At 40.2% G+C, this 24,635-nt stretch overlaps 1 protein-coding gene across 2 annotated transcripts; it reads left to right on the plus strand.

Moving 5' to 3' along the window:
• Window positions 1-3,455: 3,455 nt before the first annotated feature.
• Window positions 3,456-24,635, plus strand: LOC125465046 (transmembrane protein 200A-like). Of its 2 annotated transcripts, XM_048558115.2 has the most exons (3): window positions 3,456-3,533; window positions 3,706-3,884; window positions 20,268-24,635. In XM_048558115.2, exon 3 carries the CDS (start codon window positions 20,287-20,289, stop codon window positions 21,610-21,612), a length of 1,326 nt encoding a protein of 441 aa, XP_048414072.1. In that variant the 5' UTR covers window positions 3,456-3,533; window positions 3,706-3,884; window positions 20,268-20,286; the 3' UTR covers window positions 21,613-24,635. The 2 variants fall into 2 exon arrangements, with proteins under 2 accessions (XP_048414072.1, XP_059510362.1); XM_059654379.1 differs by lacking the exon at window positions 3,456-3,533 and having other exon boundaries at window positions 3,658-3,884.

Below are 24,635 nucleotides of genomic sequence, written 5' to 3' on the forward strand. Positions count from 1 at the left end.
CGAAGTTGCAAAATAATGATGCTGCTTACAGTACTGTAGTGTAATCTGTTCCCAATATGCAAACCTCATAAACTCAATAGTACTAGTAAAATATTTTAAAATGATTAATTACAATTTTTTCAACCACAATGGCTCTTTCTATGTGCTGCCAATTGTTCAAACTTCCACATGGTGCAAGCTCCTGTCATGACACAGCATTAATTATTTGTACATCAGAAGTGTTGAAAAACCCACTGTGCTGGCACAAGAGCAATGGCTTCCTGTTTTCAGAAGCAGCCTAGCTCATGTCTGAAAGGAGCACACCAATTGCACTGAGATTTGGATTCATTAAATCAGGAAGCACTTTAGGAGAAGGAGAAAATGAACCACCTTGAGCTTTGCTACGAAATTTCTTTCAATCAAATGGGAAGCAGAATTAGCAGGAGCTTTTAAGCAAAGAAATCCTACCAGGGAATGCTCTGTCCAACAGTGAAACCTGAAGTCTTTAGCTTAAGAGAAATTCTTGCTTTTTAAAATGTTATCAACTTAGTTTTTAAAAAAATCCATCCACATGATGTGGGTGTCACTGAAAAGGCCAGCATTTATGGCTCATTCTTGTGCTGAATATACTCTAACAGCTGTTTGGTAGGTGCTGCAGGATTTGTGTGCAATGATGGTTAAGGAACATTTCAGGGTGAAGTGTGACTTGGAGGCAAATTGCATCTGTTGGCAATCCCAATGCATCTGTTGCCTTCAGCTTCTAGGAAGTAAGAGGCCATAAGTTTGGATGGTGTCAAAAAACTTCTAATTTCTTAAAACAGTTACTGTATTAAAAGTTGTTTTGATACAATCACATTAATCACTGTTTTTAATGGCATGGAACTACAAGACAAACCCTTTTTTGACAAGCAAATTGTTAGTTTAATGCAATCAAATTCATAATGCTTTTCTGGTATTTAGCACGAATTAAACATTTAATACAATCAAGTTGATTTGTTTTACGGGAATAGCTATTTCATGTTAACTTGAAAAGAGTTCTTTTGACACTTACCTGCTGCATTCATGATTTTGGTGTCTCTGTTAACAGTGATGATGGCAAGAATTCAAAGCGCTTCACATAGACTAGCAACGAGCTCCTTTTGACGCCCCATTCCGTCTATCCACCATCATAATCAAATGATGTTCAAACAAAACAAAACTCCCTTTGCTCTCCCATACAATGTATCTCAGAAGACCAGTAATGCACTAATGTGACAATGCTTGATTTTACACATCAGCAATTATTGCGATCTCAGTGACATTGCTAATTTAGTGGTAATTTCGGATGGTTTTATAAAAACCGAAAGAATTGCGAATGCTGCAAAACGGGAACAAAACGTAAGTTACTGGAAGCTCGGCAGGTCCGGCAGCGTCAGTGAAGAAAAAAATCAGTTAACGTTTCGGTCCGGTGACCCTTTCTCAGAACTCCCAGTCACCGGACCTAAAACATTAACTCGGATAGTTTTATGTTATAGGGTAAAGTTCGGCAGGAATTGGTGCTTTCGGTTGGGACCATTTAGCCAACAAAGAAAGAACCCCAATATTTCATCAGTCCCGTTTGGATTTGAACTGAGATCCCTGAGGTGAATGAGCAATGTTTCTCATTCTTTATAATTTTACAGTTTCGGTTGAAGTCATCTAAAGCTTTTTTTTTGCTTAATTTGTAAATTATATAAATGTTAATGTCACCACGTGATTCTGAAATTATTTCCAAATTGATTAGACAAGGCGGACCCTCTCTGCAATGACAAAATACTACAGGCTTTAAAACCGCAATTTGTCTTAAGCTAACATTGATTATATTGATAAGAATCCTGATTGTCAAAAAAAACAAAACGTCCTCTGACTCAGTCAACAAAGCCACAGGAAATTGCCCGATCTGTAAATTCAACTTTTGCACTTACCATATGTCCATTACATTCCACATGTCAAACTTTGTGACTGATCAACATTTGTACTCATCTACACGTCCTTAGGATATCTACTGCCAGTTGATTAGTTTTGATTTATAATGATTCTGGGAAGTCCTGTGGGATGCTTTACTTTTAAAGGGGTCACTCTGTTTAAATCCTCTGCCCAAAGGCAGGTCTGTCTCTAAGCAAGGGCAAGGAGTTAGTTGGTAAATCTGCTGGAATGGGAATTGAACGTTGCGCTTTGGCACCATTTTTACATCCAGACTGGATCCAGCCAATTCAGCCAATCAGCTTCGCATCCAGTTGCTGTGACAACACATACTTGCGCTGGCATTTTATAATCCTGAGCTGTGAATCGTATGAAGGTGTGATGGTAGAGATTCCACTTTCTTTCCGTCACACAGTTTACCAGGAATCTCTCCCACTCTCACCACCTGCCATTGGCATTTACTACTGGGAGAGGAATATAGCTGCACTGGTGGCAGTTCAGAGGAAATTCACTGGATTGGTTGGAGAGGTGGGGGCTTGACTGCAGGAAGACAGATTGAACAATTTAGGCTTATCCTCTGGAATTTAGAAGAACGAGAGGGGATTTATTTGTGGTATATAACGTGATAAAAGGGATTGACAAAGTAGATTCAAGAGGATGTTTCCCTTTTGGTGCAATTTAGAATGAGAAGTGATAGTTTTAAGAAAAGGGGTAGCACATTTAAAACAGAGATGAGGAGATATTACTTCTCGCTAAAGGCTGTTAATCTGTGAAATTCACTACCAAGAAATGTGGTGATGCAGAGACAATGAGTAAATTTAAGGAGGAGAAAGATGGATTTTTAATTAGTAATACACTGAAGGATTATGTAGAGTAGGCAGGAAAGTGGAGTTGAGATCACCAATCCTTGTATTGGATGGTGGAGCAGGCTGGAGGGGCTGAATGGCCTGCTTCTAGTTCTTATGTTCCGTATGATATCAACCATTCTGATCCTGTTACCCATGCTCCCCCGTTGACCAATTCCCCCCTGGGTCTTGAACCCAAAGCCTCTGGCTTCAGAGACGGGAACATCACCTTCCAAGGGAACTATGTAAATATAAAATGTTGTGATTGACTTGTGGCCACCGTTTTATAACGAAGGCAACGACCAAACACGGAAAAGTGCTGGGCAAACTTAGCAGGTCTGCGGAGAGACAAACAAGAGTTAACATTTGGGGTCCAGTGTGACCCGCCTTCCGAGCAGCGATCGACTGGCCCACAACAGTTTTACACAACCTTCGTCCAGGTCAGCAACGCCACGGGCGATTCACCAGCATTCAAAAACAAACATTGCAATTCAGCTAAAAAAGTGTTCTTTATAAAATGTGAAATAACGTTGCGCGAGGCGCGGAGAATAGAGGGTCGTGCATTGCCCGAGCCCACTGGGGGTTAATATTTGCGATTGTGCAAAAAGATTACGCCAACGCTGTACGACTGGGTGAAACAGTCTGGAATAGACAAGTCAGTCAATGTATAAAGCAGGAATGCGCTGTAGATGCACGATTGACTTACTCTGGCGTTACTCACAGAAGCGGAGAATGAAAACTTGGGACTCGTGGACGCCCAGCTAAAAGGTTCCCGTGAAAACGGGCGTGTAGCACATTAAAAGGGGAGGGAAGGAAGGAGGGGTTCAGAGTAGAGGCGGCACTTCCAGGCTCAGGCTCTTTTTTTGTCCCCTGTTCTCGTTGCGCCCACTTTGTAATTGACGCCGTTTCAGTTTCCTGTCTTGTTCACTTCCCTCCGCAGGGGACACTTTCTTTTGTGTCGTTACTGTATAAAAAGAACCTCAGCTGTGCGCATTAAAAAAAACCCCACCAGGCATCATGTGGAAATGTTACCAGCCGCAACACAGAGAAGCGGGCAGCTCCGGGATCAGCACCAATCCCGGGAGACATGACAGAATAATTTTTATTTCAACAGGCGAGGTAAGAGTCCCCCAGTTCGAGCCTAGTTTTATGGCGTGAATTTGACTAAACCGACGCTTCGCGCCGTGAAAGTGAAGTTTATTCAAGGAGTCTGAAAAATAATTTGTTTTAATCCCTCGAAACACAGTGGCCCAGCTGCTTTTACTGTTGATTGCAGAAAGTTTCTGGTTTTAATTCCGAACTTTAACTGGAGTGAGAGGACGATCTGTGACCCTTCATCGACGGAGTAGTTTAGACATTTGATTAATTAAATAAGCGATTTAATTTCTATTGATTCAATAGGAATTATTTGGAAATGTCTTAAATGTAAGTGGCTTAAGTTCAAAGTGGAATTTGAATAAAAAATAAAAACCGTTATGAAATCTAAATCTCTTTCATTGCATCTTAAAGTACTGCCCAGTACGAGTCAGTATTGTTTCACCTCAGGCAGGGTCAAATCGTGGCCTAGTTTTTATCGTCTCAAAACTTCAGTCGCATTTCATCCTGATCTTGTTTTGTCTTTAATGTATCAATTTTATTGCAAACAGACAGATTTGAATTTTCAGCCTCTCTTGGAAAGACCAAATTTGTGGTTGTAAATGCTGATCCACCTCCTTCATCTTCAATGTACTAGAACAAGACTAACCTCAACTTGTTCGTTATCCAGTTGTCCTCTGCACAATCTCAGACTTCACAAATAGTGTTACCAAGGCATTATTTGTCATTTTTTTTCAATCTGGACTCCATTCAGTTTTGACATGGTCTTTTGTTTTCCCTAAAAATAGTAAACATTAAGACTGAGAAAATATATGGGATTGAGAGCCACAAAATTGCAGTGTTACAAGAGTTTAAAATTGGGAAGGACCATTGTGGATTTATAGAAGTTCAAAAGAAAATGAGACCTGAGAGTGACAAATTATCCAGGCCATCAGACATAATGGGAACTGCAGATGCTGGATAATCTGAGATAACAAAGTGTGGAGCTGGATGAACACAGCAGGCCCAGCAGCATCTTACGAGCACAAAAGCTGATGTTTCGGGCCTAGACCCTTCATCAGAAATGTCAGCTTTTGTGCTCCTAAGATGCTGCTTGACCTGCTGTGTTCATCTAACTCCACACTTTGTTGCCTCAGATTATCCAGACCATGATGGTTTCTACCTCAGTATGTCAGGAGAAAATGACAAAATTTGCTCAAGGTACTGTATTTCCAAATGTCACTGGGTTCTGTAATTACATCCTTTAGAACTAGGTCTGAAGAAAGAAAGATCACTAGACTGAAAACGTTCACTATGTTTCTCTCATCCCAGACCTGCTGCGTTTCTCCAGCACTTTCTGTTTTTGTTTTAGATTTCCAACATCTGCAGTTCTTTCTTTTATTTTAGTATCTACTGTGGTCTACTTGTGCCTTTGTAGATGGTAGACGTGCTTTAGGGAAACTGGAGCTGGGTTATTCACTGCAGAATTCTTAGCTGATGGTCTACTCTTGGAGCCACAATATTTATACAGCCAATCCAGTTTGGTTTTTGATCTTTGGTAACCTCAGGATGTTCATTGTGGGGAATTCAGTTATGGTAATAATGCCTTTTGATGAAGGATGATGGTTAGATTCTCTGTAGGAGACAGTCCCTAAATGTTACTTGCTGCCACTCGTTAGCCTAAACTTGGATGCTTTCCAGGTGTTGCAGTAAATAGACATAAACAGCTTCGGTATCTGTGAGGTGTTGTGAATGGTGCTAAACATTGTGTAATCATCAGTGAACATCCCCACTTTTGACTTTAATGTGCGAAAGATTATTAAATAGACAGCTGAAGAACTACACACCATGTCAACTTCTTTATCCCATTGGGCTCTGGATTCCATTGGGAACTGAGATGCTTGGCCTTCAACAATAACAATCATCTTCCTTTGTGTTAGGTTTGACTCTAACCGGTAGAGCCTTTACCCTTGTTTTTCTAGGGCACCTTGATGCCAAACTCTGTCAAATCTACCTTCATTTCAAATGCAGTCACCTTCACCTCATCTCTGGTGTTCACATCTTTTGTCCATGTTTGAAACAAGGAGTTGAGTGGCCCTGCAGAACCCAAACTGAACACCACTGAGCAGGTTATTGCTAAACAAGTGGTGCTTGATAGTGCAGGGGACACAACTCGCTCTTGGCTGAGAGTTGACATGGTGATAATTGCCTGGGTTGGATTTGTCCTTTTTGTGCACAGCACACACTGGGACAGTTTTCTGTGTTGTGGGGGTAAATGTCAGTGCTGCAATTGTACTGAAGTTTTGACTCAGAATTTTGTTATAGACTTTGCAGTATCCAATATCTTTGACTGTTTCCTAATATCATTGGAGTGAATCAAATTGGTTGGAGACTGGCACCTATGTTGCTGTGGACCTCAGAAAGTAATGTTGAGGTCTCCCAGGGCACCTCTTCTTGACTTAGTACCACTGTGCCAGCACCTCCTGTGTGCCTGCCATGCCAATGAGACAGGAAAGGGATGGCACTGTCTACGGATCTGTCAGATATGATTTTGTGAGTGTGACTGTGTCAGGCTGTTGCTTGACTGGTTTGTGGGCCAGCTCTCCCAATTTTTGCACAAGTCTCCAGATATTGGTTAGGAGAACCTTGCAGATTTGCCAGAGCTGTTTTTGCCATTAACCTAGGCTTCAGAAATGACAATGCTGGGCCATCTGCCCACTTTAATTCCTTCATTTAGAATTTGTAGCAGTTTGATGCAACTATGTAACTTCCAGTGCAGTGCAGCATCAACCACATTGCTGTGGGTCTGGAGTCATGTGTCAGACAGACTAGCTAAGAATAGCAGATTTCAATCCCTGGGGATATTAGTGAACCAGACGCATTTTGCTTATATGGCCATTGGCCTGTCTGATAATTCCAGACAAATATTTAATGCAAATTTCAAATCTGCCATAAGACCATAAGACATAGGAGTGGAAGTAAGGCCATTTGGCCCATCGAGTCCACTCTGCCATTTAATCATGGCTGATGGGCATTTCAACTCCAAATCCCTGCACTCTCCCCGTAGCCCTTAATTCCTTGCGAGATCAAGAATTTGTCAATCTCTGCCTTGATGACATTTAACCTCCCAGCCTCCACTGTGCTCCTTGGTAATGAATTCCACAGGCCCACCACTCTCTGGCTGAAGAAATGTCTCCTCATTTCCAATTTAAATTTACCCCCTCTAATTTTAAGGCTGTGCCCACGGGTCCTAGTCTCCCCACCTAATGGAAACAACTTCCCAGCGTCCACCCTTCCTAAGCCATACATTACCTTGTAAGTTTCTATTAGATCTCCCCTCAACCTTCTATGGTGCGTCTCAAAGCCCTGTCACCTGACCCTTAGCCTGAGATTGTTTATTATTTGTCCAGCAACCTTGCTGTAGCTTGTTATAGCTCCCATGTTAATTTTTACCTCCAGGCTCCTACTGGATGGTCATTGGGAACCATGCTGAACTGAAGTAAAACAAAGTTCTGAATATTTATTACAGCATCACTTTTTTTTTAGAAGTTTTCATTCATGAAAGCTCATTCAACACATATAAGAGTCATAAAGCATGGAACAGACCCTTTGGTCCAACTCATCTATGCCGACCATGTTTCATAAACTGAACTAGTCTCATTTGGCCCATATCCCTCTAAATCTTCCCTATCCTTGTACCTGCCCAAATCTCTTTTAAATTTTGTAATTGTACCTGCCTCTGCCACTTGTGTGAAAATGTTGCCTCTCAGATCCCTTTTAAATCTTTTCTCTGTCACCTTAGACCTATGCCTCTCTAGTTTTGGACTCCCCTAGGCTGGGGAAAAGACCTTGGCTATTCATCTGATGTATGTCCCATTTTGATTTTATTAACTCCACAAAGTTACCCCTCAGCATTCTACACTCCAGGGGAAAAGCATCTCAGCCTATCTAGCCTGTCCTTATAACTCAAACTCTCCTGTCTTGGTTGTATCCTTGAAGATCTTTGTTGGACCATTTCCAGTTTCATGACATCCTTCCTAAACCAGGTCAGCCAGGATTGCACATAGTACTCCAGATGTGGCCTTACCACTGGTGTTGTATAGCTGTAACTTGCTGTACTCAATGCTCTGACCGACAAAGCCAACTGTGCCAAATTCCTTGATAACAAAGTGTGAAGCTGGATGAACACAGCAGGCCAAGCAGCATCTCAGGAGCCCAAAAGCTGACGTTTTGGGCCTAGACCCTTCATCAGGGTCTAGGCCCAAAAAGTCAGCTTTTGTGCTCCTGAGATGCTGCTTGGCCTGCTGTGTTCATCCAGCTTCACACTTTGTTATCTTGGATCCTCCAGCATCTGCAGTTCCCATTATCACTGTGCCAAATTCCTTCTTCACTAAACTTAGAAAACAAATGTGTGTTTATGATCCTGCATCAAAACAGCTAATCCTTTAATAACCTCCTGTGAGCCATCAATCAAACTGTAAGTATGCACCTCCCCCTTGTAAAAACATGAGATTATGTTAGATGAACATTAATAATTATGTAATGATAACGCTCAGGCTTACGTTAACAAACAGCTATTTAAATTGCCAGAGTAGATTTATTTTAATTGACAGATGCAGGCAGGAATTTTTTTAAAATCAGCATTTGGTTTTTGATCTTCAAGAATATTTATGACGACTGTAAAAAGCATGTTAACTTTTAACATTATTCAGATTGCCCTGATGGAGATTTTTTAACCTTGTTTCACTGGCACCCGTGGGAAACAGGTACACAAGCATTACTTGGCTAATCTCAAATTGAGATCATGATAGATTGCGAGGTACAATTGAGCGCTGTTAACTTGGTGTCACTGTAAATCTAGAGGTTGCCACACCAATTATCATTACAGTTTGGATAAGGCTGATGGAGCGACACACTCCCTGCTCTGTTGGCATGTTGTCTTATTTGAAGTAAGCTTTGGGCATCTTGTTTTCAGTTCCTAATGCCTACAATATGTTTTTACATCTCTGATCAAAACAGCTTGCATTCATATGTAGAAATATTTGCATTTATATGTAACTATTGGACATCTCAAAGCACTTTGCAGCCAGTGAGAACTATTACAGTTTAGTCACTGGTGTGATATGGAAAATACACCACTCTTGACCAAGTGAACCTCCTCAAGGCACTTCATTCTGATCAATCGTCAAACGAAAGTTGACACTGAGTTGCCACAGAAGGATTTCAGGACCTGTGGCTTTTGATCAGTAAGTAGTCTATAATTTGTCCAAAATAGATGCTGCTTCTCAAAATGACCACAAAGATTGTTGGTGTGAAGAACAGAACTTTCATACAATTGTTAGAACTGCTGCTCTGAGGCCAGGCACAGCAGGACGTTCCAATTAGCTCGCCACAAAGTGAAAGTGAACAAGATGCAGTAGTAGAAAATATTTCATTTCATTTCATTTCATTGTGATAAAATCTAGAAATCAGTGTTTGAATGATCTTACTTTTAACCTAGAGAGATTAAATAAAGTCAAATAAAACATCCCTTATATCTGGGGAGGTGATTCAGTTGAGCAACCTAATCCGAGAGCTTGGTTCATTGTTTAGATTCCAGTTTATGGAGTAATGATCATTCTGTTAAGGATTTGCAAACATTGTCTCCATGTAACTTGATCTTGGATCACAAAGGCTCCTAATATGTCTGTGCTCCTCTTTTTTCCTTTCAGTGTAGACTGAGTATAAATGGAATTAGGGTTAAGATAGGATGTTGATATTTTTCGTAAGTAAAAGGAGGAAATGAAATTATTATTTTTACTTTATTAACTACTTACCAACATGCCTGCTTTTCTACTAAGAGCAGCCAAAATGATAATACCTTGTGGAATGTGCAGGAGGATTTTCAGCAGATGCCTGACTCTGTAGGAATCAAAACAAAAATAGTTCAGCTTCCTGTTTTCTTTTGAGAAAGCAAGTCTGTAGGACAGTGCAGCCTCTGTAAACAGTATTTTACATATTCATGCCATTGGCATCACCAACTTGCAAAGTTCCAAGATTAGTTCAGTTGACATGTTACAAGTGAAAAATGTGATATATATATTGTGATATCTTGACAGACGTAAGCAACAAAAGCTTTGTGAATCATACACTCTCCTTTTCTAATATTTAATTAGTTACGCAGCATGTGTCTGGGCAACAAATCCTTAGGTTATATGAAAAGCAAGTCTATGCTGTTTAAGTTAATTTGGCTAGTAAATTGTGCACTGCTGTACATTTTAGTTAACCAATTTTCAGCTCAGACACTAAAGTAACTGCTCCTTCAAGATTGAAGTAAAGGGTCCATGGCATTATTTCAAAGAAAAGCAGGGGAGATTTCCCCGGTGTACTGGTCAATATCTATCTCTCAATCAATATCACGAAAATAGATTATAATGTCATTATCATATTCCTTCTTCTGGAGTTTGCTGAGTATGAATTGGCTGCTGTATGTCCTATGTTACGGCAGTTCAAAAGTACTTCATTAGCTGTAAATTGTTTTAGTGTGTGTGATGGCTGTAAGGGATACTGTAGAAATGTAAGGCTGCTATGAATTGCTTCAACATTGTATTTCACATGGGCAGTCAAGAAGGCTTATAATCTTCAGCTGAAGTTAGTGGACGGAAGATAATTGGACCCAGTTTAAAATCATATAGCCATTTTAAAAATGTTTATAAACTCCTATGTAATATTTTAATTGGAAACAGTCTTGAACAACTTGACCTTAATGATATGCTTTTATTACTAGTTACATTTCAGTATCTCCACTGACTAGAGAGATTAGTTCTGATTTCTTCCTTCATCAATTAGCAATTTGGAACCAAGAAGCCAGATTTAAAGGAGTGCATATCATTTAGAGGATTGTGGGACTTGACGGGATTTCAGAGATGGGGAGGATTTGCAAATGAGGGCGTAAAATTTTAAAACCAATATCGATCAAACAGCACAGATTGAGTGGGTGTGAGCTAAGACCCAACAGAGGTATCAATGTTTGGAGTGATCCTAAGACTACAGAGCATAGGATGTGGTAGGCCTTGAAGAGGTTTTCTAAGTAGAAGTGAAAAATGGTAAGGAGTGGGTTGCAAGAGGGAGAATTGAAGACAGCACATCTTGGTCACCTAAAGCTGCCGGTGTCAATAGTGAGGCACGAGAGGTGGAATGCATAAGAAGCTCTAGTCAGTGAAATAGTGTCTTCACTTGTACAGTATAAATGTTGTTTTCCCTTTGTATCGGTGTTCTTGCAAGTTGTCTTGATAAGTATATGAAAATGTCATTTTTCTCAGCAACACACCAATGCTAGCTCTTTGAATAATTGATACTGGAAACATTTTTTTTTAGCAAAAGAATCTAATGTATTTCCTTAAAATAAACTGGAAACATAAAATTCAAAATTTGAGATGGTATAGAGTGCAATATCACATAAAAATATGATAAACAGACCAGATAATTAATTGACCTTTTCATTTGCTTATTCCAAGCCTGAGCAATTCAGTTCTGTTTTTGGTAACGGTGCGTTCATTCAATTTGAAACCTGAGTCTTTAATATAAAGCTGGAGATACTATGTGCTGGGTCTCGGCAGATCCCAAAAATCCTGAATTCAAAATTGACCAATTTGGACCATGTTGGTCTCGTTTTTCGGAAAATCCCAAATGTTTCCTATTGACTTGTAGTTAATTTTGACAATTTTGGTATAGTGCAAGAAGATACGTATTCAGACAAACTGTTTACTATAATTTGCCTAGAATTGATCTCATTAACCTTCAGTAACTCCCTTCACCTGGTCCCAGGCTTTTAGACTATTTTTAATCAGATTATAATATCACTTCATTATTTAAATATTTCAAGATTAATATCCAAGCATGAGCTTTGATGTATGACATTTAAAGCAAAAACAGTAGCAATATTTCATTTTTAAATTATTAACCTAACCTTTTCTACACAGTAAACCAAAACCTCTGTTAAAAGATTGGCTAATACGATGTTTAGCATAACTTGCATTGTAAAAGGCATATGAAACAAAATGATTGTGCATTTCTTGCTGTTTTAAATGAACATTTGATGGTGTGAAAAAGGTTCTCCTGGTCATCAGCTGTGATACATTTCCCTTAGGGGCCACGTGCATTCTATTCCTGAGAGGAATATTCTTTGACTCAACTCATGACAGACGTAATCCATCTGTCACAAAATGAAGAATGTTATTAATAATTCAAAGGCAACATTTTTCTTTATTATTGAGAGTGGCTGGCAAATGACACCTGGTATCTTACCATCTGGCAGTTTCCAGAAAATGAATTTGTTTGTAAAGCCCAGCTTTCTGTGAAGCATGTTAATCCAACAGATGATGTTCATCCTTTTGTGACCTTTGGTTCTATCAAAGGAGGCCCAGCTGTCCCTGATTTTTAAAAAAAAATTGAGTGATATTTATTTACAATGATGTAACTAATTACCGTTCACTGCAAATTCAGAATTATTGACCTTTTTTTATTATCTGAATAATTAAAAATGTTTTCAGAGAAAAACATAGGCAGTTGCTGAACAAACTGATGTTAAGACACAGTTCCCTAGTAAATTGATTTCGTTAGCACTTAACACGATGTCTCGGTTCTCTACATCAATGAGTGACGTTGTAGCCCATTGTGGAATTGTTTGACGTAGTTTAACTGTAATAGCTAAAAGGTCAACTGGTTCTCTATCTCTCTCTCTAAATGCAAGTCTTTCTTTTTAAAGCACTTTTCATGACTATGAGATGCACAAAGACTTTAGGAGTGTAGTCACTGCTGTGGTATAGCAGCCAATATCCAGCAAGCTCCCAAAGACAACACTGATAATGATCAGATTGTCTATTGATGGATGAATATTAGCCAAGGTAATTTTGCTGCTCTTTTTCCAATCAAGTGCCAACATTCACTCAAGCAGGCAGATTGGAAGAATCTTTCTCCTTCAACAACACAGCACGCCCTCAGTATTAGTCAGAAGTTGTATACTATCAAGAAAATTCTGCATTTAATATTTCCATTTAATTGTAAGTAAATATGTTGGATGCTTTATCTAAAAAAATTCCAGTATCAATTATTCAATGCTAGGATTGTTGTACTACTAAGAAGAATGACATAATTGTAAATATTTTCCTCATACACTCAACAGGATAACTTGCAAGAATACCGTAGAATCATAGGGTTGTACAGCATGGAAACCAACTCTTTGGTCCAACCAATCAATGCCAAACATAATCCCAAACTAAACTGTTCCCAGCTATCTGCTCCTGGCCCATATCCTTCTAAACATTTCCGATTCATATATCCATCCGAAAGTCTTTAAATTATGTAATTGTATCCACATCCACCAGCTCATCGTGAAGTTCATTCTACATGTGAACCACCCTCTGTGGGGGAAAAAAAACAAAAATCACCTTGTCTTTTTATAAACCTCTGTCCTCTCAGCTTAAAAATGTGCCCCAAAGTCTTGAAATTCCACATCTTAGGGAAAGGACAACCACCATCAACTCTATCTGCACCTCTCATTATAATGTAAACTTCTATCAGGGTGCCTGTCAACCTCCGACACTCCCAGGAAAAAAGCCCCAGCCTATCCAGCCGTTCCTTATAACGCAAAACTTCCATACCCGGCAACACCCTAGTAAATCTCTTCTAAACTCTCTCCAGCTTGAAATGATCTTTCCTCTAAGAGGGCAAGCAGAACTGGACAAAGTATTCCAGAAGAGGCCTCACCAATATCCTGTACAATCTCAACAAAATGTCCTAACACCTGTATTCAAAGGACTGACCAATGAGGCAAGCATTCTAAATGCCTTTTTGACCATCCTGTCTACATGTGATGCAAACTTGAAAGAATCATGTACCTGCTGCTGAGGTCCCTCTGTCGTACAACACTATTCAAGGCCCCACCGTTAATTGTATAAGCCATACCCTTGTTTGTTGTACCAAAATACAATACCTTGCATTTATCCAGATTGAACAACTTCTGCCATTTTTCAGCCCATTGACCCATTTGATCAAGATCCCTTTGTAATGTAAGATAACCTTCTTCATTGTCTACTATGCCACCAATTTTGGTGTCATCCACAAGCTCACTAACTATGCCTTCTATATTCAAATCATTTATACAAATGACAAACAAAAGAGGACCCAGAACTGATCCCAGTGGAACACAGCTGGTCGCAGGCCTCCAGTCTGAAAAGCAATCCATTACTGTCTGCCTCTTGCCATTAAACTGATTAAGCATCCAGTTGGCAAGCTCATCCTGAATCCCATGTGACCTAACTTGAATAATTAGTCTACCATGTGTAACGTTATCAAAGGCTTCACTAAAACCAAAATAAACAATGTCTTTTCCTCTGTATTCATCAACCTTTTTGGTAACTTGCTCGAATAATTACCTCAAGTTAAAGAGACATGATTTTGCTCACACAAAACTATGCTGACTATTCCTCATCATTTTTTTTTGCCTCTCTAAATGTCCATTAGTCTTATCTTTTGTAATCACCTTCAACAATTTTTTAGAAGGATGAGGGGGGATCTAATTGAAACTTACAGAATACTGAATGGCCTGGACAGAGTGGTTGTTGGGAAGGTACTTCCATTGGTAGGAAAGACTAGGATCCGAGGGCACAGCCTTTAGACTAAAGGGAAGACCTTTTAGAATGGAGATAAGTAGAAACTTCTTTCAGCCAGAAAGTAATGAATCTATGGTATTCACTGCCACAGAAGGCTGTGGAGGCCAGGTCATTGAGTACATTTAAGGCTGAGATAGATATGTTCTTGATTATCGAGGGGATCAAAGGTTATGGGGAGAAAGCAGGAGAATGGCTTTGAGAAACTTATCAGCCATGATTGAATGGCAGAGCAGATTCGATGGGCTAAATGGCCTAATTTCTGTTCCGATGGCTTATGGTCTTATGGAATCACAGGTCTATAGTTCCCTGGTTTCTCCTTACAACATTTCTTAAAGGTACAACGTGAACCCCCACGGCGCCTCACATTGTTACAGATGATGCAAATATTTCTTCAAGAGGTCTTGTAATTTCCTCCATTACTTCCCACAGTGTTCTGGGATGCATTAGATCAGGTACTGGAGATTTATCCACCTTTATATTCTCTAAGACCTCCCGAACCGCCTCCTCGGTAATGTGAACTGTTTTTAAAGCATCAAAGTTTATTTCTCTGCACTCTGTATTCTCCATTTCTTTCTCCACAGTAAAACCTGACATGAAATATTCATTTAGTATCTCTCCATCTCCTGGAGTTCAACACAAAGATAACCTCCTTGATCTTTAAGAGGCCCAACCCTCTGTCTGGCTCTTAATGTATTTGTAGAATCTCTTTGGACTATCTGTAACATTATCTGCCAATGTTATCTGATACTCTCTCTTTGCCTTCCTGATTTCTTTCTCAAGAATGCCCCTAGACTCTTTACATTGAATCTCTTAATCAATGTAAGCCAATTTATCTATATCTAAAATAAGATTCTCTTTTATTCTTGATTCAACATCTTTATTCATCCATAGTTCCCTAATCTTACCAGCCATGTCATTCATTCTAACAGGAACAAAATGCCTCTGAACTCTTGTCATCACACTCTTGAATGCATCCTGCTTGTCAGACGTCCTTTTACCTGTGAACAGTCTACTCCAATCAACTCTTGAAAGTTCTTCTCTCATGCCATTAAAATTTGCCTTATTCGAATTAAAAGCTTTAACTTCTATGGAAGGCTTTTCCGTAACCATTTTGAAATTAATAGAATTCTGTTGGCTAGACCCAAAGTGTGCCTGAACTTTTACCTCAGGCACCTGCCCTGCCTTGTTGCCAGACGAAGGTCTAGTTTTGTTCCTTTCCTAGTAGGAGCATCCACATATTGTTAAAGAAAATTTTCTTCAGCACATTTGACAAATTCTTCACCATCCAGACCTTGAACATTATGGTAGTCTCAATCAATGTTTGAAAAATTAAAACCCCCCATTATTGCAACCTTACTGTGTTTACATGTATATGAGGTCTCCCTACATGTTTGTTTCTCAATCTCCCTCTTACTATTCGGAGACCTAGAGTACAATCCCATCAAGATGATCTTTCTTTTCTTATTTGTGCTTTCTATCCATTTTCACTGGCCGATTTTTCAGAAATATCTTCCCTAGTTACAGCAGTAATGTGTTCCTTCATCAAAAACACCAGTGCAAAAGGCAAAACTACATTTATACTGGACAAGAAGATAATGCTGAATGATTGGCAGTATTGCACTGAAGTGTCAGTTCTGATTTTTGTGTTCCACCTGGAAAGAGACTGGAACTTGGAAGATGTGACTGATACTAACTAAACCACAGCTGAAACTATGAACTTGCACCTTGGCTGTCCTCTGTAATTAACTTGAATACCACGTAAATTGTAGAGTATAGATACTCTCCGCTTCCTATACCGCAAAGCAAGTCAGGGTGAAATGTCCCTGTGTAATTGTGGTCTTAATAAGACCCTATTCCCCAATAGGGTGGGGTCATTGCTACTGTCTTCACACCTGTATTCTTTAAAAATGTTTGGGATTTTCTGGGTTTTATGTCAGCTTTTTATGTAACCAAATATCTCAACCAAAACTGATTAATTGGCCCTTCAGTACTGGAAGCTGGTACTTCCATTTCTAATAATGATAACAACTTTGAGCCCACTTCTAAATGCATTTTGTAATTTGTGCTTATGATCTTTTATTTAACTTGACTCATATTAAAATCACATTCTGGATACATCTTTCGAAGAATTTTTTAAAAATCTCAAGTTCAACTAAGTTGTCCTTTTAAAAATACTCGTCATTTTTTTTTCTCATTGCTGTGCAGGGATTACTGACCTATCTGCATTACTTTGTCTCACATATTGACAGTATGCAGAGCTGCAGAGCTGGGCTGACAAATGGCAGATGGAGTTCAACCTGCATAAATGTGAAGTGATGCATTTTTGGAAGATCGAACTTAAAGGCTGAATATAGGATTAAAGGCAGGATTCTCGGCAGTGTGGAGGAACAGCGGGATCTTGATGTTCAAGCGCATAGCTTCCTCAAAGTTGCCACCCAGGTGGATAAGGTTGTTAAGAAAGCATATGGTGTTTTGGCTTTCATTAACAGGGGGAACACGTTTAAGAGCCACGAGGTTATGCTGTAGCTCTACAAAACCCTGGTGAGACCACGCTTGGAATTTTGTGTCCAGTTCCGGTCACCCTATTATAGGAAAGATGTGGAGGCTTTGGAGAGGGTGCAAAGGAGGTTTACCAGGATGCTGCCTGGACTGGAGGGCTTGTCTTACGAGGAGAGGTTGACTGAGCTTGGACTTTTCTCTCTGGAGAGAAGGAGGAAGAGAGGTGACCTGATCGAGGTGTACAAGGTAATGCGAGGCATGGATGGAATCGATAGCCAGAGACTTTTTCCCAGGGCAGGACTGACTGCCACGAGGGGTCATAGTTTTAAAGTGTTAGGAGGAAGGTATAGAGGAGACGTCAGGGGAGGTTTTTCACCCAGAGAGTTGTGAGTGCATGGAATAGTTTGCCAGTGGTAGTCGAGGAAGTGGAGTCATTAGCGACATTTAAGTGACTGCTGGACATGCATATGGACAGCAGTGAATTGAGTGGATTGTAGGTTAGGTTATTTTATTTTTGGATTAGGATTATTCCTCAGCACAACATCATGGGCCGAAGGGCCTGTACTGTGCTGTACTTTTCTATGTTCTATGTTCTATGTACATGTCATCGTCATCATCAAAATATGTTGAGGTTTAGGTATGTCCTTTTAGTACAAACGCTGGTCTCCATTGTCCATTTTTGCATTTTCTTATCATGCACTCTTAGCTGCTGTGAATTAAAAATTTCCTAACCCTACGTCTACATAGTCACTTCCCTCTTCTGTTTAAGATGACTTGTTGGGGTGCAGTTACACGGATCCTGCCCATCTCTGACATGGAGGTGTTTAATTGTGTGCTTAAAATTAGTTAACAATGAAGCAGCTTTGAAAGGGCCTATTTTTTTTGTGTCAATGAGTTTGACCAAGATTAAGAAGATGTTCAGCTCATTGCTACTTGCAGGACATTGCTTTGCTCAGCATGACTGCAATGTTCACCTACAAGAGTAGCCACACTTCAAAACAATTAACTGCAGTAAGGCATTTTGAGGGTAACACAATAAGGTGTAATGCTTGGATCCCATGTCTTTCTTTCCCTGGGGAAGATGCTTTGGATGTAGAAATTCTTCTTCTCTGGAGGACATCACAGCCAATTATGTACCCCATCCCCAATCTTTTTCACCCATTGTGCTCCCACTGTATTTTCAGGGCACAAATAGAACCTTTATCCAGTAATTTCTAAAGCAGTTTCTTCAAAGTTAGGAAAAATAGTGGCATTTTATTTCGAGGATTTTTTTTAGGACACAAAACTCTGCATTGGATTCCTAAACACATCTGTAATCACTTTTTCCCCCCACAGAGAAACTAATTGCAGTCATTATTAATGGTTATTTTGGCTGCACTATTGTTATGAGATTGTTCTGTTAACTTTTTGATCATTACGTATTTAATTTTTCTTTTCCCTTGCAGCTTGAGAGGTCAAATGAATGATCAAGTTTAGTAGCGCAACTGATGAACGTATTGGGAATTTAATTTTCTCATACATTGCGAATTCTTTGTGAAATAATGGCAGAAGGGTAGCCATTAGCAACCATTTCCAGTACACCTCTTGAGAATCATACCCAAAGCTGTTGGTGCATTTTACAATTGTTAAGCAAGAAAACCTTATTGGTCAGCTCATTTTGTTTTTAAATGCATAGCTTCCTGAAAAGGACCGATAGTTTTTACACTCATGAAATGAAAAAAAAGTTTCATATTTTGTTACATCTGAAAGACATCAACTCAAGGCCAATTACTAATTACTGTCAGTCACTGGAGTTGTTCTGTAGCTGATCTCCCACTTTGCACCCTTTATAAGCTTAAACTGATCTAAAACTCTGGTAAATGAACACAGTCCTGTTCACACATCGCCCCTTGCCTTTGCGGAACTGCATTGACTCCTAGTCCAAAAATCTCTCTTAATTTTTATCAACAAAAAAATTCCTGTATAGCTTCACACCTTTCTATCTCATAGAGTCTATACAGTGTGGAAGCAAGCCATTTTGTCCTGTTGAGTCCACTACGCCCCGTTCCCAGTCCCTGTAACCCTGCACTTCCCATGGCTGACCATCTAACCAGCACAACCCTGGACAATTTAGCATGGCCAATTCACCTAACCTACACAACTTTGGACTGTCGGAGGAAACTGGAGCACGTAGAGAAAACCTACACAGACACGGGCAGAATGTGAAAACTCCACATAGACATTCACCTAACGGTGGAATCGAACCTGGGTCCCTGGTGTAGGTCCCTGGTGCTGTGAAAGAGCAGTGTTAACCGCTGAGCCACTGTGCCATCCAGACTATAGAAATATAACTGTGTTTTCCAGCATGCTCCCTATATTGATTGAACAGAATTTTTCCCATCCATCCACCTCCCTCTGTGGTCGAGAATTCCACCGATTCAAACCTTCTGAGTGAAGAAGTTTCTCATCTCGGCAAACTTGCCCTGGAGTGTCGAAGGCTGAGGGGTGACGTTATGGAGGAGTGTAAAATCATGAGGGGCATGCACAGGGTAAATAGATAAAGTTTTTCGCTGGGGTGGTGGAGTCAAAACCTAGAGGGCATAGGTTTAAGGTGAGAGTGGAAAGATTTAAAAGCGACCTAAGGAGCGACTTTTTCATGTAAAGGTGTGTATATGGAATGGACTGCCAGAGGAATTGGTGGAGGCTGATACAATTACAACATTTAAAAGGCATCTAGGATACATGAATAGGAAGGGTTTAGAGGGCTATGGGCCAAATTCTGGTAAATTGGAATAGATTTACTCAGGATATCTGGTTGGCATGGACAAGTCAGAGTGAAGGGCTGTTTCTGTCCTGTACAGCTCTATGATTCTGCAATAAATTATTGACCCCTTGTCCTGAGACCATGCTCTCATCTTCTGGAAACCCCTGCCAAGAGAAACCACCTTTCATCATGTGCTTCCATGCCCTTTCTCTAATCCTGTGATATTAGGTAATCTAATATCTCAACCAGAACAGGATTAATCGGTCGAATTAAAAACTGAAAGAACTGCAGATGCTGGAAATCAGGAGCAGAAACAGAGGTTGTTGCAAAGGCTCAGCAGGTCTGGCGGCATCTGTGGAGAGAAATCAGAGTTAAACATAAACCATGTCACTTTTGGAGAAGAAGGATTCAGCTTTGACCTTAAAAAGTGAAAGTTTTGCATGCAAGGGTACTTGTAAATGAGCATTGCTTGTCTTTCTGAAAAGGGAAGTTTTTTTTCTGTTTTAATGTAAGTTTTTGTCTTTTTATTTTAAGTGAAATTGAAAACGTCAACATGACAATCACGGTGGAAGATCCAGCTACGAAGATCCAAGAAAGGTTTAATTGTGAACCAGATGTTCCTTTGCCTCCTAAAGCACCACGGCCAAGATATAGATCCAGAGACAATAAAGGACCCAAAGCAAAAATCAACATGCGTTCTCCTTCTGGATTTTTCATTATATTAGGGCTGTTTATCGTCATGGTGGGGATTGCTATTGCAGTTGTCGGCTACTGGCCACATAAGCACAATTCTCGAATGTCAGCAAATCGTGCAGGTACGAACAGTAGTAGATTGAGTGTTGAGAACCAACATGCGAGACTGAAGCTTCAGTCTCAACCTGGGCTCAAGCATGAGAAGCTGAAGTTGATTGGCCCATTGATTATGGGATTTGGGTTGTTCATTTTCATTTGTGCAAACACAGTATTGCAAGAAAACCGAGATAGAGAAACCAAACTTTTAGCACAAAGAAATATCTATGCTCTTGCTGGCCAAGTCTGCAATGGAGAGAATAAAGAACCAAAACAGATTCAACACAGTCCTAGTCCAACCTCCACAGATGCCAACTTTCAATATTTGGAGCAGTACTGTACTACTGAAAAAACCTGCAGGGCAAAACAAGGCCAAGCAGAGATATGGGCCGATTGTCACATGTCTGTCAAACGGAAGATTACTGCCCAGCTGCTGCATCACAAAAGACCTTCTCCTTCTATCTCTCTTCACAGTGTCCAGTCAGACTCTTGCAACTCCAGTGAAAGGAACCTCAATGTCCCCTTGAACTGCACTATTGATGCCTTGGTTTCTGCATCTGTAGTGTTACCGGTTATTAAACTTAACAATTGCATCATAGATACTCCTGATATTGCTGCGGTGATGCAAGATGTTGAACTAGACCAGAAAATTGTCATGGTTTCCACTGAAGATGTAAGCCAGCTGCAGAACTATGGTTACGTTCGGTCCAGCAGTATCCGCAGTGCCGATGATGCTTCTCAGCTTGTGGACATGGACTATTCCCTGCCCGGTAAATCATTCTCCACCAGGTTCATTGGAAAGTTGTTGTCTCCAGGCATCACCAGGAAAGTGTATGGTTCAGACATGCAACTGCACACGACATGTGCTTACTCCAAATCATTTGACCTAGGGAAGGATATGAGTCAGCTCAGTAAACACCAGGTCGAGCAAAAACACAGGAGCTGGCCACGTTTGGAATGCAGTTACATTAAAAAGTATCTGAGACTGGAAAACAGAGAAGACTCTGTGGACAGATTACTTGAACAGATTGAGCGTGAGTATGCCACTGAAGAACAAAACTTTCAGGAACTCGGCACCCCAGAGGAATGAGAGAAATAAAGACTATTGTAAATTAGAAATGTATTGTACTTCTTAAAATATATTCTTCAGGTAGCCTTCTCCAAGAAACCACCTTGATTGCAGACAGTTGAAAATATTCTTGGCTGACAGGAAGTTAATGTCCTTTTTTTGATTGTAGTTGCAATTAATGTCAACACAGTATGGAGCTGGAGGAACGCAGCAAGTCAGGCAGCATTAGAGGAGCAGGAAAGTGGACATTTCGGGTCGGGACCCTTCACTTTCCAGCTCCTCTGCTGCCAACCTGCTGTGTTCCTCCAGTTTCACACTGTGTTGACCCTGACTCCAGCATCTGCAGTTTTTGCTGTCTCATGGTTGCAGTTAAGTCGTCTTTTATTTGATTGACCATAACAGCCTATGTATTTCTACAGACTTCTAAGGTTCTGGGAAACCATTGTGTTTACAGGATTGGTACTGCAGCTAAAACCAGCACTCAGTTCTTATCTGTTAGAGAGATTGAAATGATTCTCTGGCTTTCTAGAAAATAACTCTCCTATTTATTGCTCAACAGAATGTTTGTCTGACCCTCTGAATACTTGTCCACCATGGGGAAACTTCGAACTAGGAGATTTGATTCTGAAAGTATGTTCCTTAAAACTAGTATGTGAAGGAAGGGTGGTGAATGTCAGGAATTTTCTACTCGAGAGAGTTGTGGAGGCTAGATCACTGAAGACGTGGGGGGATATTTGAAATAAGGAGCTGACGGCTATGAGAAGCTGACATGCAAGATGAATTGAGGTCTAGGGCTCAATGATCCTGTTGAATGACAGGGTAGGCGTTTGAAGGGCTGAATGGCCTATTCCTGTTCCTTATGTTTTCATTGTAGTAGGACCTCTTCCCTGTGAATCTTGCTCCTATTCCCATATGATTGTTCAGGAATGGGCCAAGACAGCCTTCTTCCCACTAGCACTTGGTAACATTTCCACATGGATAGGGTGAGCTCCCATTTTGTGCGGATGACTTGTCCCTGTGCCCATCTCCTTTGATTCCTCCAATGTTGCTTGTCCCTAGCTGCATGAGGTAGTGGTTAGATTGTCTCTTATTGGAGATGTTCATTGCATAATACAAATGCAATTAAATGTTACTTTTCACTTCTTAAGAAGGGTCACTGGACCCGAAACATTAACTTTGATTTTTTTTTCTCAGATGCTGCCAAACCTGCTGACCGTTTCCAACAACATCTGATTTAAATCATCCAAAGTTCTTTATCGTTTTACTTTCCACTTGTCAGCCCAAGCCTGGATATTGTCCAGGTCTTGTTGATTCAAACATAGATTTATTGAGCATGTGAGAAGTCACATATGGTGCTGAACATTGTGCAATCATCGGCAAACATCCCCACCTCAGACTTTATGATAGAAGGAAATTCATTGATGAGGTGACTGAAAATGGTTGGAGCTAGGACACTACCCTGAGGAACTCATGTGGAGATGTCCTGGAGGTGAGAAGACTGACCTCCAACAACCTCAACCATATTCCAATATGCCAGGCATGACTCCAACCAGTGAAGAGTTTGCCCTGTGATACCCATTAATTACAGTTTAGTTTGGTATCCTTGAAGCCACACTCGGTCAAATGCAGCCTAAATGTCACTCTCACCTCAGCTCTTTTGTCCATGTTTGAACCAAGGCTGTAATGAGGTGAGGAGCTGAGCGGCCCTGACGGAACCCAAACTGGGCATCGCTGAGCAGGTTATTGCTGAGCAGGTGCTGCTTGATAGCACTGTTACTGACACCTTCCATCACTTTACTGATGATCGAGAGCAGACTGACAGGGCGGTAATTGGCTTGGTTGGATTTGTCCTGATTTTTACGTACAGGACATACTTGGACAATTTTCCACATTATTGGGTCGATGCCAGTGTTGTAAACAGATAATTATTTGATGAAGGAGAACTGTAAAAATATGGAATTTAAAATATGCAAGTCCTCATGGTGCCATATTTTTCCAGTTCTCCTTCAAGTATCTGTTTATTTCTGTTTAAAATATCTGTTTATATTGTCTTATGATTTCAGCTTAGTGTAGAGGGACACAATTGCTGGGATGGTACATAGCTATTTATTCAGCCAAAAAAATCCTCAGGTGATTAGTGTGGAGTTTGCGTGTTCTCCCTATATCAGCATTGGTTTCCTCCAGGTGCTCTGATTTCCTTCAGGTGTACAAAGATTTGCAGGTTATTTGGACTGGCCATGGTAAGTGTAGGGAATAAGGTCGGGGCCTAGGTCCAGTGGGATGCTCTTTGAAGAGTTGCCACAGACCTGATGAGCCAAATGGCCTCTTCCAACATTGTAGGAATTCTATGATTCTGAGTGGTTATAGAGAGAAACTATTTCTATGATTCTATGACACTGCCTTTTAAACAATCATAGTCTGATGTTTAAAACAATAAACAAAATCCTTCTCTAATGGACTAGAAAATGAGCATGATCCTGTATCCAATCAGGTAGACTACCTCAACTGAATCTGTTGGTTACTTAGCGCAGCTTGGGCACAGTTCGAAACAATATCTACATTTTAAACAAGCTCCAGCAGTTTTACCCAACATTTGGTGTGAGCCTGTCATGATCACCTATTCAAACTATTGCCAAACCAAATATTGTTTGGGCCGAGAACAGGACAGCAACAGGTTACTATGTTTTGTGTTATTGCCTTTGAAAGAGGAGCCTTTGAAAGTGTGTGAGAATTGATTAAAATTTCAGTTGCAGACGTGCACCACTCAAGTCTTCTGTTAGCATTTCAATATCCTGTTGCTATATGATAATCTGTCGTGAAGCTGACAGTAAGTAACAGGCTTCAGTATTTATAACTTGTTTATATGTAATGACATTACTTTTATTCTCACTTAATAAAAATAGAAGTGAGAGATGAATTGTAGCAAGGGATTTATTATTCCTAAAAATTGATCAATATCTTCCCTGCCTTTGGAACTTTTGGTACAGAATGGTGGTAATTATAATTATGGCACCCATTCTAAGTGTAGAAATGTGTTGTGGGGT

Source organism: Stegostoma tigrinum, chromosome 24 (assembly GCF_030684315.1).
Source record: "Stegostoma tigrinum isolate sSteTig4 chromosome 24, sSteTig4.hap1, whole genome shotgun sequence".
Classification (NCBI taxonomy): domain Eukaryota; kingdom Metazoa; phylum Chordata; class Chondrichthyes; order Orectolobiformes; family Stegostomatidae; genus Stegostoma; species Stegostoma tigrinum.

Excerpts from the sequence above, each read along its gene's own strand:
- LOC125465046 (XM_048558115.2), top strand. The coding sequence starts at position 20,287 with ATGACAATCACGGTGGAAGATCCAGCTACGAAGATCCAAGAAAGGTTT.